Consider the following 15,236-nt stretch of genomic DNA (forward strand, 5'->3'; position numbering starts at 1 on the left):
CACATATACATACACATATACACACACATACATGCATACATATATACATACATACACACATACACACATATACATACACACATATATACATATATACATATATACACACACATATAGATGTATATACATATATACATATACATACATACATACATACAAAAAATGGAACAGAACAGTTACAGAGAGTAGGCTATCTTGAACAGGTGAGTTTTGAGTCTGAGTCTGTGTTAAATAGTTTCAATGTCGCACTTAAACTCTGACTAATTAAACCAGAAAAAGAAAATGTTCAAATGATCCTTTCTGCATTCTAACAGTTTCTAGTGAATTATAGTGAAAATCATTATAGTGGAGCCCCCTGGAGGCCCCTGAAGGACCTCTGCGGGTCCCTGAACCCCACTTTGAAAACCACAGTATTAGACCACATAATGTATTCATATAAATATCCACGTGTGTGTGTGTGTGTGTGTGTGTGCAGGTGAAGAACCTGTCCCAGGAGATGTGTGTGTTGGATGAGTCCATCGCCTCGCTCAGCAGGGAGAAGGCGGCCCTGCAGGAGGCGCACCAGCAGGTCCTGAGCGACCTGCAGGCCCAGGAGGACAAAGTCAACATGCTGGCCAAGGCCAAGGCCCGGCTGGAGCAGCACGTGGACGACGTGAGGACACACAAACGCACCACCACGAACGCACCGCAAACGCACCACGAATGCACCACGAACGCACCACGAATGCACCACAAACACACATCTAAACGCACTGAAACACATCTCGTCTCTCATTAACAGCCTTTATTTTACATTAGTTCACTTATTTTTTTATCCTTTAGTAGATAACGCTCCATGTACTCGGTGTGTACCTCCTCCTCCCCCTCCTCCTCCTCCTCCTCCTCCTCGTCTTCGTCCTCCTCGTCCTCCTCCTCCTCCCCCGCTCCTTCTCTTCATCCTCCTTGTCCTCGTCCTCCTCGGCCTCTTCATCTTTCTGGTCCTCCTCAACCTCCTTCTCCTCCTCTTCATCCTCCTTGTCCTCATCCTCTTCATCCTTCACTTCATCCTCGTGCCGGTCCCCCCCCCTCCCCCTCCTGCAGGTGGAGGGCTCTCTGGAGCAGGAGAAGAAGCTGAGGCTGGAGGTGGAGCGGTACAAGCGGAAGCTGGAGGGAGACCTGAAGCTCTCCGTGGAGTCGCTCAGAGATCTGGAGAACGAGAAGCAGCAGCTGGAGGAGAAGCTGAAGAAGTACGGAAACATCTGGAACATCTGGAACATCACCCGCACACACACCTGCCACTCAAACGGACACAAATAAAGAAATAATAATATCACAATGTTTTCCAGCGCTTAAATGACAAACCTGTTTTTTTCTTCTCTGTTTTCTGTCGGTCTGTCCATGTAATGAAAGAAAGAAAGAAAAGAAAAAACAAAAACAAAAGCAAAACAAATAATTGGTGATTAATTAATTATAATCATAAATATAGTTTTTTGGACATTTTTTTCACATCTCTCTCTCTCTCTCTCTCTCTCCCTCTCTCTCTTTCTCTCTCTCCCTCTCGCTCTCTCTCTCTCTCCCTCCCTCTCCCTCTCTCTCCCTCCCTCTCCCTCTCTCTCCCTCCCCCCCCTCTCTCTCTCTCTCTCTCTCTCCCTCTCTCTCTCTCCCTCCCTCTCTCTCTCTCTCTCTCCCTCTCTCTCTCTCTCTCTCTCTCTCTCTCTCTCCCTCTCTCTCTCAGGAAAGACTTGGAGCTGGCTCAGGTTCACTGTAAGGTGGAGGATGAGCAGAGTCTGGTGGCTCAGCTGCAGAAGAGGATCAAGGAGCTTCAGGTGAGAACCTCACTCACCTGGACTCACCTGGAGGGTTAACCCTGCTGCTGTTGCCATGACGACAGCAGTGAAACACACAGACAGATAGATAGATTCGGTTAGGTTCGGTTCGGTTGCGTTGCCTAAGTGCCGCTGCGCTCTGATTGGCCGCTCAGACTCGTACGGAGGAGCTGGAGGAGGCGCTGGAGGCGGAGCGGCTGTGGAGGTCCAAGGCCGAGCGGCAGAGGAACGACGTGGCCCGAGAGCTGGAGGAGCTGGGGGAGAAGCTGGAGGAGGCCGGGGGGGCGTCGGCCGCTCAGATCGCCCTCAACAGGTCAGACGCCTCGTTAACCAATTAACCAATTAACCAATCAATCAGTCAGTCTGCTAATCGGCCTGACTGAGGCCCCCCCCCCCCCCCATTGTTTAAAAGGAATCAAGAGAGCTGATATCGATCCAGCTGTCAAAGGGTTGAATTTCCTTTTGAAGCCCCCCTCCTTTCATTTATTAAGCCTCAAAAAATAATCTCTGTTCATCAATATTACATATTTGGAGTTTTTTTTTTTTCATGCACAAACATCCCTTTGTTCCTTAAATGTGACTCCACATCTTGTCCTCATCAGAAATGTGCAGATCTATGAATATGCAAACACCCATCAATTTAGAATAAATTCAGAACAATAAGTAAGAATAATAAGTCATAACGTGGCATCAGTTTCATAAACTCCTTGAAGTTTCGTTAAATTGGGATTTTAAGCTCATGAGGCTGAAGCGGCTCCGTGTGCGGGACCTTCAACAGGAAGCGGGAGGCGGACTTCCTGAAGATGCGGCGGGAGCTGGAGGAGGCGGGGCTTCTGCACGAGGCGACGGCGGCCACGCTGAGGAAGAAGCACTCGGACAGCGTGGCCGAGCTGGGCGAGCAGATCGACGGCCTGCAGAGAGCCAAGCAGAGGCTGGAGAAGGAGAAGGCGGAGCTCCGGCTGGAGGCCGACGACCTGGCAGCCAACCTGGACCAGCTGTCCCGGGCCAAGGTGCCGCCGCCCGGCTCGCTGACTTTAGCTTTATTTTATTTACAAAAGAAAACATTTCATCTTTTCATCTCTCTAAAATCTTGTTTCGGATGCCGTCCCATTAAAGTTTTTTATTTACTTTTTGTATTTTTTAAGAAAATAGATGTTTTGTGTCACTGCCCATGTTTCCATAAGGACGTCTACAAAGTTCCTATTAGAATATTTGATTCTCATTAAAGTCTGTTTACTGTTAAGCACACTTCAGTTATTCTGGGGGGAAAATCTCAGAATTTCTGAGATTAAAACTGTAAATTTAAGAGGAAAATGAACTCAGATATTCTTTCAAATTAAAGTGGTAATTTTATGAGAAAAAAATCTCAAATTCTGAGATTGTAAGTCACAAATTTACAAGAAAAAAATGGGAAAATGATACTTAGAACCTTTTCCTTTTTGGATTAACACATTTGTTATCCTTTAGGCAATATATCCATACAATATTTTATTACTTAGCCAAATCATTAGATTTGTTCAAGACTGAAAAGGCTTTTGAAAGACGGTTAAAAGCTGCCCTGCATTTCGGTTTTAGAGTGATTCATGAATTAAATCAAGAGATTGTAGTGCAGATTTTTCTCGATTTAGCCCTAAAAGTTTGAGTTTTATGGAAACAGATCTCTGCTCCATGCCACTGATGAGCAGCTTAGATCAGAATTTGTGGTTTGGCCGATGAGATGATTATTATTAGACTGTCGTCGCTGATGTATTGATTTGTGATCAGCTGTATTGATCAGCTGTATTGATCAGCTGTATTGATGTGCTGCGTGCAGAGCGGCGTGGAGAAGATGTGCAGAGTTTATGAGGATCAGCTGAACGAGAGCCGGAGCCGAGCAGACGAGCTGCAGAGACAGCTGAATGAGGCGTCCTCGCAGAGGGCACGGGCCGCCGCCGAGGGCGGTGGGACACACACACACACACACACACACACTAACATACACACACACACACACACAACAACAGCATCACACTCCAAGGTCTGTTTCCAGCTCTTCATTTCTCCCTCTGTCTTTCCTCGTCTCTCTCAGCTGAGTACAGCCGTCGTTTGGAGGAACGGGAGGCTCTGATTGGTCAGCTCCAGCGCTCGAAGGCGGGACTTTGCCACAACAGTGAAGGTCTGAAGAAACAGCTGGAGGAGGACAGCAAAGTAACTCTGAGCCCCGAACCCTGAGCCCTCACTCAGACGGTCAAATAATCACTCTGCTGAAGCGTTGGGCACATGCAGAAAATGTAAAAGTGAATTGTGTGTGTGTGTGTGTGTGTGTGTGTGTGTGTGTGTGTGTGTGTGTGTGTGTGTGTGTGTCAGGCCCGGGTGGCTCTGGCCCACGCGGTGCAGGCGTCCCGTCACGACTGCTGCCTGCTGAGGGAGCAGCTGGAGGAGGAGCAGGAGGCGAAGGCCGAGCTGCAGAGGGCGCTGTCCCAGGCCAACAGCCAGGTGGCGCAGTGGAGGGCAAAGTACGAGACGGACGCCGTGCTGCGGATCGAGGAGCTGGAGGACGCAAAGTGAGACCCCCGCCGCCGCCGCTGTTACTGCTACTAACCAGAGGGGGAGAGCAGAACGTGTGGAAGAACGTCTAGTTTGCATGAGTGGAAATAAAATTAAAATTATCTGCAGGTGTAAAAATTTGCTGAAGTAAAGAAAAACGAGTGTGTCCCCTCTGCTGCTGTGGAGCGCGAGGAAGCATCTTTAAGCACCATGGAAACAGCTTTAGAAATACAGTTTATCACTATTATTATATTATTATTATTATCTTGAGGGAGAGTAAGTGGTGGGACAGTGGGTTTCGTACATGTTGGCCTGAAGGTGGCGCTAGTTTCAGACCAAACAAGGAATGTAATTTCCTGTCACAGACTTGCACAAATATGGCTGCAATTTATTTTTTTAGTTGAGAAATGTCAATGTGGAAATTTGCATCCGTCGCGTCGCCTGGCATGAATGTGCATCTGTTTACGTCTTTGCATTGACTTTGTATGGAACGAGTGAATCTGGTCTGAACACACAGGGAGTTAACTGGCATGTGACAGTGAGGTGTGTTGTGTGGAGGTCACATGTTCGGCCAGACGGTGGCGCTAAAGAGAGGGTGATGAGGTCATTAAAACTGACAGGGCTCATGTCCTCTGGGGAGCAGGACTGTCCTCATAGTGTCATCTAAAATAAACATATCAAGATGATGAACGGACAGATGATGATGAAGATGATGATGATGATGAACGTCCTCAGGCCTTGCTACAGTGTTACATTTTAATTCAGCAGAGGCTTTTATCCAACGCAACAGACGCCTGAGAGTAAAACCTTTTTTTTTTTTTTTTAATATTCATATACACTGTTTATAATATATACCATTTATATTTATATATTTATATAGGCTGTTTATATTTTCTTTATATTTTTATATTTATTGTTTATATATATATTTTATATTTATTATACACATACTACTTATATACATAGGCTGTTTATTTATATTTATTATATATATATATACGATTTATATTTACATATGCTGTTTATATTTATTTATATATACTGTTTATAGTTATACATACTGTTTATATTCACACATATTGTTTATATATACTGTTTATACTTATATTCTATATTCTATAGATACTTGTATTCTATATTTACACTTTTTTTTTTTCACCTTGCTTTATTTATTTATTTAGGCTTATACCGGGACCTGAGTGCTAATTTCGTACTACTAGCCTGTAAATGTGAGCTGGTATGACAATAAAGTTCCTTGAATCCTTGAATCCTTGAATCCTAAAAGCCAGACAGGCAGGCGCTGGTCAGCAGAGAATCACAGACGTGAAGGCCGGTTCAGTCTGACGGGGCGGAGCTGCCGACACGCCGAGCTCACAGAGCGGAGAGAGAGAATTTTTCTTTCTCTTCCCTCCTCTCAGTCCTTCAGGTGTGGAGGTTTTCAAGAGAGAGCAGGGTGTTGAGCTTTTGAGCTTTGAGATGTTGGACACCATCTTCACCTCTGGACGTCGAGTGGTTCAGTTCCTGTGGGTAGCATTTCCTGTTAGCTTAGCATAAAGACTTGAAGTCTATGGGAGTCATTAGCCTGGTTCCATCAAAGTAAAAAAATAAACCTTACAGCAACGTTTCTTTACACCGTGGATCGTGTGAATTTGAAATCCACATCTTAACCTTTTTATTTATTTATTTTTTTTTAAATTTTTGTATTTTTATTATAATTTCAGTTATTCTTATATATATTATTATAGAACATGAGCAAGTGCAACAGCGGTTTCCCCTTGCCGATCAGTAAAGTATTTCTGAGTGTGATCGTGATTGGCTGTTGGCGTTTGCAGGAAGAAGCTGGTGGTGCGGCTGCAGGCGGCTGAGGAGGCCGGCGAGGCGTCTCTGGCCAGATGTTCCTCCCTGGAGAAAACCAAGCAGCGCCTGCAGACAGAGATTGAGGACCTGATGGTGGACCTGGAACGCTCCAACGCCGCCGCCCTCGCCCTCGACAAGAAACAACGCAACTTCGACAAGGTCAGACCACAAGCCACCGTCCCCACCGCGACCACGGGCTGTAATCTGTAGGTTCCTCTACTTTAGCAGGCAGTCAGCTGAAGGTCCGGTTCTGCTCTCCTCATGGACTCAGCTGGGAAAGAGTGAGCGTGGCTTTTAGAGTGCAACCCTGTTTTGAAATGTGTTAAAACTGCAAACTGGATGTTGTCTGCCAGGTGCCATGTCAGCATGTTGTGTCTCTCCTGGTTTACATTTAACAGATGGAGATGCAAGATGACAGAAATGTTAAACAAGCCAACCAAGCACAAGTATTTCATCATATAACATGGGATTGTGCATCAGCAAAAAGAAAAAAAATCAGATTTGGAAGATGATATTATAGCGATATAGAAATGATGCAGGTAGCGCTTATGGACAGGTGTCTTTTCAACTTTTTAGATTTACAGGTTTTCAATGCTGATGCAAGCTGTTAGCATCTATACAAAATCCTTCAAAATGTTTAATTTGGAAAGCAAATTAATCTGTTTTTTGAGCCTGATGGATGCTGTTTGATACTGTTTTCAACTTTTTTTTTATTTACAGTTGATGGACCTTTGAGGTTGATCTGTTTTTGTTGTGCCTGGGCTGAATTTGGTCCACGATGCTTATCATTATCTTCTCTCTCTCTCCCATCTTTACCACCTCCGTCCGGTGGGCTCTGTCCAGCAGTAAACGTGCTTGTTAAAGACACTCGGTTTGTTTGTGATGCAGCTGCTGGGTGACTGGAGGCTGAAGTTCGAGGAGAGCCAGGCGGAGCTGGAGATGTCGCAGCGAGAGTCTCGCAGTCTGAGCACGGAGCTGTTCAAGCTGAAGAACTGCTACGAAGAGGCTCTGGATCACCTGGAGACGGTCAAACGGGAAAACAAGAACCTGCAAGGTTTGGCTGTCTTCCGCCTGCTAACAGGATGATGTGAACATGACTTGATTGATTGATTGATTGATTGATTGATCCCTGTGTTTTCCACCAGAGGAGATAGTGGACCTGACGGATCAGATCAGTCAGGGCGGGAAGACCATCTATGAGCTGGAGAGGATGAAGAAGGTCCTCGACATGGAGAAGGGTGACATCAGAGCTGCTCTGGAGGAGGCGGAGGTGACTGTTAACCTTGCAACCTTCTAACAGAACTAACATTAAAGCGAGGCTTCACCCATAATGCATCATTGACCTGCCGTTAAGAAAGTTTTCCTTGGTAAACTCGTATTCCAAAAACGACCTGCACATCCAAACTACTAGCTGTCTAATCCACCAACCTAATCATGGGTTTGTAATTATTGTTATGTCTTTGCATCCCGGGAGTCAGTATAATTCTCCTCATTTTGTATTTCAGGGTTCTCTGGAGCACGAGGAGAGCAAGACCATCAGAGTCCAGATGGAGCTGGAGCAGATACGAGCCGAGATCCACAGGAAGATCTCAGAGAAAGACGAGGAGATCGAAAACCTGAGGTACCAAACAGCACCGACTAAACCAAACCCTAACCCCCCCGGCTCAATAATAATAAAAAAAAATTAAAATGACAAACCTGGGCAACACAGAGTTCACCTTGTTTTGCCACACCAAGAACTTGAAGAAGAAGAATTTCAAGAACTTGTTTCTTCTGTCTTCCTGTCTCAGAACTTCAGGTCAGCTCAACAAATGACAAACTAGAAATGAGTAGTATTATTATTATTATATACGAACCAAACATACAACAAACAAAAATACACATGATGCCCATCTACTTTTTCAGTGTCTGCTGTTGAATCTAGTGAGATCAGGGTCGAAGCTACTGCACCTCGACTTTTCGACTTGACAAGCTTCATAAGGGCTAACCCGGCATTTACTTTAAATGGTTCTTTATTTCTGTGTTTATTGCGTGTTCATTCTGTGTTTTAAACAAAATAGACATGTTTTACATCAGAATTGTTCACTGTTTTCTGCTGGATCGTACGATGCCGGGGTTGAAGCAATCAGACCTGTAGTTTTGACAGGAAGACCCTCAGAAATCGTCTCTTTGAAGGCAGGCTTAGCAAGCAGCTTTGTGGTCTTACTTCACCAAACTTCACTTCTGTATTCGTCGCCACACTTTTAACCAAACAGAAACTTGTCCTTGTAATATTTTAGTGTCTTCTTCTGAATCTCACCGTGCCAGGGCTGAAGTAACTGCACCTCCACTTTAATCATAACCAGCTCCAAAAAGCTCGTTATGATGCCACGTCTGAAACAGTGGACTAGCTGTTTAATAAAAGAATAAGTGAGGAATCAGGATTACACGGTGCAGGTGTAATGTCGGTGCCGTCCACCAGGCGGAGCCACCAGCGCTCCCTGGAGGCCATGCAGAGCAGCCTGGAGGCGGAGGTGCGCTGCCGCAGCGAGGCGGTTAGGCTCCGGAAGAAGATGGAGTGCGACCTGAATGAGATCGAGGTCCAGCTGGGACACGCCCACCGCCAGGCCGCCGAGAGCCAGAGACTCACCAGACACCTGCAGACACAGGCACAGCACTTAATCTGCCTGCATAATCTAGTCTGATCTGTGCTAATCCACTGTAATTGGATCTAATCTGATCCAAAATACTCTAATCTAATATGGTCCAATCCAGTCCAGTCCAGTCCAAACCAATCCAATCCAATCCAATCCGAACTAATCTATTCTGATATAACCAATCAGATTTGAGCTAAATTAATCCAATCCAATCCAATCCAATCTAATCTATTCTGATATAACCAATCAGATTTGAGCTAAATTAATCCAATCCAATCCAATCCAATCCGAATTAATCTATTCTGATATAACCAATCAGATTTGAGCTAAATTAATCCAATCCAATCCAATCCAATCTAATCCAATCCAATCCAATCCAATCCAATCCAATCCAATCCGAACTAATCTATTCTGATATAACCAATCAGATTTGAGCTAAATTAATCAAATCCAATCCAGTCCAATACAATCCAGCACAGTCCAAACCAATCGAATCAAATTTAATCAAATTTAATCTGATCTAATCTGATTTGATCTGATCTGATCTAATCCAGTCCAGTCCAGTGCAATCCAGTCTATTCTAATCTATTCTAATCTAATCTAAAAACAAATTCAAGTTTAATTATAACCCTTAATCACTGTTTACAGTCTAAATGGGTTTTACAGAACCACAGTAAAAAATAGTTTAATGTAATCTAATAATCTAATTTTATCTAATCTCATCTAATCTAAAGTGATCTGATCTAATCAAAAATCAATTGATGTAAGTACTGACAAATTCACCCACTGTTGAGAGCCAAAGACTCATAAATGTCTAATCTAATCCAACACCATCTTGCAGCAGATGATTCAGACACATACACGGTGTCGTGTTGTGTTGTATCGTGTTAATTCCCGTCCTGCTGCAGGTTAAGGAGCAACAGATTGAGCTCGATGACAAACTCCAGCTGACCAATCAGCTGAGAGAGCAGGTCGTCCTGCTGGAGCGACGCTGTTCGCTGCTGGCGGCCGAGGAGGAGGAGCTCCGCGGCGCCCTGGAGCAGAGCGACCACGTCCGCAAGGTGGCCGAGCACGAGCTGGTGGAGGCCAGCGAGAGAATCAACCTGCTCAACACACAGGTGGACACACACACACACACACACACACACACACACACACACACACATTCCTTAATGCTCGGGAATTCTGGAAATAATTGGGATTATGATGTTAACGCTGTGCACTTTTATTCTCATGAATGAAGATAGTTTGATTAAGTAATGGGCTGCTTCTTATCAACTGACTGACTGACTGACTGATGGATTGATTTATTGATTGATTGATTGATTGATTGAATGATTGATTGATTGACTTGTGTCTGTGCTGCAGAACTCGGGCCTGCTGAACCACAAGAAGAAGCTGGAAGCCGATTTGTCTCATCTGGCAGGAGAGGTAGACGAAGCCACGCAGGAGAGCCTCAGCGCCGGGGAGAAAGCCAAGAAAGCCATCACCGATGTTAGTACTGCAAAATATTAACCCAAATCCCAGTTTACACCACGAACACTCAACATAATCCCAGTTTCAACGACGAAAACTGAGCCAGATCCCAGTTTAAACCACTAATGCTAAACGTAATCCCAGTTTAAACCACTAACGCTAAACGTAATCCCAGTTTAAACCACTAAAACTGACCCAGATTCCAGTTTAAACGTCTGACACTGAACATAATCCCAGTTCAAACCACTAAACGTAATCCCAGTTTAAATGAACGTAATCCCAGTTTAAATGACTAAAACTGAACGTAATCCCAGTTTAAATGACTAAAACTGACTCAGATTCCAGTTTAAACCACTAAAATGGAGCCAGATCCCAGTTCAAACCACTCATACTGGACATAATCCCAGTTTAAACAACTAATGCTGAACATAATCCCAGTTTAAACCACTAAAACTGACCCAGACTCCAGTTCAAACCACTAACACTGAATGTAATCCCAGTTTAAACCCCTAAAACTGACCCAGATTCCAGTTTAAACCTCTGACGCTGAACATAATCCCAGTTCAAACCACTAAAGATGAACGTAATCCCAGTTTAAATGACTAAAACTGACTCAGATTCCAGTTTAAACCACTAAAATGGAGCCGGATCCCAGTTCAATCCAATAATACTGAACATAATCCCAGTTTAAACAACTAATGCTGAACATAATCCCAGTTTAAACCATTAAAACTGACCCAGACTCCAGTTCAAACCACTAACACTGAATGTAATCCCAGTTTAAACCACTAAAACTGACCCAGACTCCAGTTCAGACCTCTAATACTGGACATAATCCCAGTTTAAACCACTAAAACTGACCCAGATTCCAATTTAAACCTCTGACGCTGAACATAATCCCAGTTTAAACCACTAAAGCTGACCAGCAGTTTGCAGCCTACCTTTTTAGTCAATATGGTGTGTAAACTGTGTGTGTGTGTGTGTGTGTGTGTGTGTGTGTGTGTGTCGCCAGGCGGCTCTGATGGCCGAGGAGTTGAAGAAGGAGCAGGACAGCAGCAGCATGTTGGAGAGGATGAAGAGGAACATGGAGGCCACAGTCAAAGGTCAGAAAATCTCCACTTCGGTTCCTCTGCAGGTCCAGAGGTTCCTCTCCTTCACGTTCCTCTGCTCTCCTCCCAGAGCGAGCAGTGGGCTTTCAGAGCTGCCACATCACTCCTCCTCCCTTTCCTCCAGCCGCTGGTTTCCATTCATTCCACGACGATATGAACATGAACTTTCAGAGCCTTCACACTTTCTTCACTCCAGTTTTCCATCAGCCCAATAAAGTCCTCTACATGAGTTTTCCTAAAAGCAGCAGCACTGTTGGCTCTTCAGGACTTTTTCACACTGAAACGCTCCCTCCTCCTCCTCCTCCTCCTCATCCTCCTCCTCCTCCGCCAGGGAAAATAGTCCCTAAGCGGGGAAACGTTTTGCTTTCCACAGCCAATCATCAGCTGGTTAATTATCACTGGTTTCTAAATGTGAACAGACTTTTACAACTGGGACGAGTTTTCAACTTTTCTTTTTTGAATGAATGGCTTTTCACACTTTGCTCACTACAGCTGTGTGTAATGTGATTTGTGTACTGACAGGTTAAGCTGACTCTGTGTGTGTGTGTGTGTGTGTGTGTGTGTGTGTGTGTCTAAAGACATGCAGGTCAAACTGGACGAAGCGGAGCAGATGGCGCTGAAAGGAGGAAAGAAGCAGCTTCACAAACTGGAGATCAGAGTGAGTCTCATCTTCTTCTTCTTGAAGGACACGCTCAGCTTTTCGTTTTTCAGCGCAGGACGGAAACTGACTGAAGGAAAAGTAAAAAGTACAAGTACAAGTACACCAAAAAGTACTCAGTTACAGTAACGTGAGGAAATGTAATGAGTTACTTCCAGCTCTGGGTTTATTTAGGATTCATGCGCCACTTTGTGTACTTGTGTATGTGCTGACTTGATAAACAGGAAGTGTGCGGTGTGTGTGTGTGTGTGTGTGTGTGTGTGTGTGTGTGTGTGTGTGTGTGTGTGTGTGTGTGTGCAGGTGAGGGAGCTGCAGTCGGAGCTCGTCATGGAGCAGAAGAAGAGCGAGGAGTACCAGAAGGGAGTCCGGCGCTACGAGAGGAGAGTCAAAGAGCTGACGTACCAGGTGGGACCGCCTCGCCGCCGCCGCCGCCGCTCTGTGTTCTGTGTCGGGGCTCTGAGGTTCTCTGAGGTTCTCTGAGGTTCTCTGAGGTTCTCCTGTCCTGCAAAAAACAAAAACACAGCAGAACTGATGGGATGAGGTCTGTGTGGCTGCAGGTTCTCTCTGGGCTGCTGGTTCTGTCTTCTGGTTCTCAAACCTGTCCATGTTCTGGAGCCTCATGAGGCCCCGGAGCCCCGCCTGAAGGGATTTTGAGAGGATGTTTTGGTTTGTGTTCATTATGGAACTGTGGGTGTCAGTGGTGAGATTAAAACATCACGATCAAAATAATCTCTCCCACATGTTTTTGCGTTGGTGTCCAGTGAGTTTAGCCTTTCACACCCCAGACCGTTCACTGGATCCCCCTAAGAAACAGGCAGGGGAAAAGGGGTTTACCAAAAATTAGACAAATATTGGAAAATAAATAAATAAATAATAAATAATAAATAAAATAAATAATAAATAAAAATAAATAATAAATGGGGAAAAGCAAGAAAATGAATAAATAAAATAAAACACTGGAATGTAAATTAAAATTAGCAAAATATTAAATGAAAAATATTTTTTAAAAAATTAAATAATTACTGAGGAGCCCTTGGAAGAACCTGAAGGTCTGCATTATGAAAACCTCCTGTTGGTTCCATCCTCTTGGTTCTATGTTCTCTGTGTGTTCCAGACGGAGGAGGACCAGAAGACCCTGCTGAGGATGCAGGAGCTGATCAACAAGCTGCAGGCCAAAGTCAAGAGCTACAAGAAACAGGCCGAGAGCGCTGTGAGACACTTTCATCTTTTTATTGTAGAGCACAGCCGCCTCTGAGTGTGTGTGTGTGTGTGTGTGGTCGTCTGCGTGCCTGGCTCAGTGTGAAGCCGCTGTTTCCTGTGTGTCCACCAGGAGGAGCAGGTGAGCTGCAACGTGACTCGCTTCAGGAAGCTGCAGCACGAGCTGGACGACGCCGAGGAGCGAGCCGACGTCGCCGAGACGACCGTCAACAAGCTGAGGGTCCGAACCCGCGAGCAGAGCAGCCGGGTCGCCGTGGTGAGCTGTCTGCCTGCCTGTCTGTCTGTCTGTCTGTCTGTCTGCCTGCCTGTCTGTCTGTCTGTCTGCCTGTCTGCCTGTCTGCCTGCCTGCCTGTCTGCCTGCCTGTCTGCCTGTCTATCTGCCTGTCTGTCTGTCTGCCTGCCTGTCCGCTGACATCCCTGTTGAAACTGTTGAAGAAAATGACCTGAATTTGAGCAACATAAAAGTCATGAAAACAAAAAATAAATAATTAAAAAAAAAATGAAAATAACTTGAAGTTGTTTTTTCTTGTAACTTAACTTTAAATATATATAATTATAATATTACAAATACATGCTTTTTATCTCCTTTTTAAAAAAAAAAAAAATTCTAATAATTTTCTCTCTCACTCTCTTTTTTCTTTTTTTCAGTAATTTTATTTTAAATTCTAGCTCATTTTACTCTAACTTTTTACAAATATCTTGCAAATTTTGGGTTTATTTCTTTCTAATTTGCTCATTGCCTTTGTTCCTGTGTTTTGGAGAGAAATCAGGTTCAAAGGGTTAAAGAGAAACACAAAGCCTGCGCTGCGCTGCCCTCTAGTGGCTGGAACTGTCAGTCACACTGCACCTCTGGCCACACCCACTCAGTGATGTCACAGCAGGTACTTTCAGCAGCTGTGGATAGCAAAGTACCTGCTGTGACATCACTTAGTGGGTGTGGCCAGAGGTGCAATGCGCCTCACAGTTCCAGCCACTAGAGGGCAGCACAGGCCAACTTTTACGCCTGTATTGAGTCACTCTTTAAACACAAGAAATCTGACATTTATCCTGATTTTAAAGGGACAAATTAAGGTTTTAACACGGCTAAACTTTCTCTCTCTCTCTCTCTCTCTTCCTCTCTCTCTCTCTTTCTCTCTCCCTCTCTCTCTCCCTCTCTCTCTCTCTCTCTCTCTCTGCAGATCACTGAGTGAAGCTCAGTCAGACGACTGAACTCCTTCATTCTGTCTCAGTTTATGTTTCCGACTTTGTGTTTGTGAGGTGTGTGTTGTGGACAGTGGAGCTTCATTTATGATTGGCTGCTCAACACCATAATATGAAACGTCAAACACTGTAAAAAAAAAAAAAAAAACACATTTTAACACACCTGTGTGTCTTCAGGACAGTAGTGACGTGTTAAAATGTGTTTAAAACATGTTGAGAATAGGACTGAATCATATTGAATAAATCCTATTGCAGTCAGTTTTACAGATATTGTGATTGCATTATGTTTAACTTTTTTAGTAGGAATGATCATTTCTGTTTTCTAATTTTAATTTTCACTTTCACTCTATTAAAATGACGATTGATAATTTTTTTTTTTTTTTTTTTTTGCTGGGGTTTGTAACAGTCAAACATGTTCTCCTACATCTGAAAAACATAATTCATAGGCCAGAGCATCTCTATAGCAGCACCATACTTCATATACAACAACGTTTTCTCATACATTTTACATTTATCAAAAAACTGCAGCTCCTGAGATTTGGATCTTGCTGCAACTTCACTAATATTTCAGTTAAAGGTTCAGTCCTGGTTGAGAAGTGACACAAAAGTGCATCGTAAAACACAGATGACACTCTGATGTGCCACGAACAAATCAAATGATAACTTTATTTTTTACAATGAAACGAGATGCCACCAGGCTTGTTTACATTGTCTGGAAATATGGAAAATTTACCTGATTGGTTGTTTGTCT

General features: G+C 44.1%; 1 protein-coding gene across 1 annotated transcript in view; it reads left to right on the forward strand.

The window, feature by feature from the left end:
- The window catches only part of LOC115361727 (myosin-7B-like), a 29,925-nt gene extending 15,334 nt beyond the window's left edge, over positions 1 to 14,591 (forward strand). The window contains exons 25-45 of the mRNA XM_030055317.1: positions 476 to 652; positions 1,081 to 1,226; positions 1,715 to 1,805; positions 1,961 to 2,118; positions 2,584 to 2,815; positions 3,619 to 3,745; positions 3,874 to 3,992; positions 4,152 to 4,348; positions 6,164 to 6,347; positions 7,077 to 7,242; positions 7,334 to 7,458; positions 7,694 to 7,809; positions 8,650 to 8,836; positions 9,733 to 9,942; positions 10,193 to 10,318; positions 11,313 to 11,403; positions 11,988 to 12,067; positions 12,368 to 12,472; positions 13,182 to 13,277; positions 13,398 to 13,541; positions 14,464 to 14,591. Of these exons, the coding sequence (XP_029911177.1) occupies positions 476 to 652; positions 1,081 to 1,226; positions 1,715 to 1,805; positions 1,961 to 2,118; positions 2,584 to 2,815; positions 3,619 to 3,745; positions 3,874 to 3,992; positions 4,152 to 4,348; positions 6,164 to 6,347; positions 7,077 to 7,242; positions 7,334 to 7,458; positions 7,694 to 7,809; positions 8,650 to 8,836; positions 9,733 to 9,942; positions 10,193 to 10,318; positions 11,313 to 11,403; positions 11,988 to 12,067; positions 12,368 to 12,472; positions 13,182 to 13,277; positions 13,398 to 13,541; positions 14,464 to 14,475 (2,889 nt within the window). The 3' untranslated portion in view covers positions 14,476 to 14,591. The remainder of the gene's footprint in view (positions 1 to 475; positions 653 to 1,080; positions 1,227 to 1,714; positions 1,806 to 1,960; positions 2,119 to 2,583; positions 2,816 to 3,618; positions 3,746 to 3,873; positions 3,993 to 4,151; positions 4,349 to 6,163; positions 6,348 to 7,076; positions 7,243 to 7,333; positions 7,459 to 7,693; positions 7,810 to 8,649; positions 8,837 to 9,732; positions 9,943 to 10,192; positions 10,319 to 11,312; positions 11,404 to 11,987; positions 12,068 to 12,367; positions 12,473 to 13,181; positions 13,278 to 13,397; positions 13,542 to 14,463) is intronic.
- The last annotated feature ends 645 nt before the right edge of the window (positions 14,592 to 15,236 follow it).

This window comes from Myripristis murdjan, chromosome 7 (genome assembly GCF_902150065.1).
Source record: "Myripristis murdjan chromosome 7, fMyrMur1.1, whole genome shotgun sequence".
Lineage (NCBI taxonomy): Eukaryota > Metazoa > Chordata > Actinopteri > Holocentriformes > Holocentridae > Myripristis > Myripristis murdjan.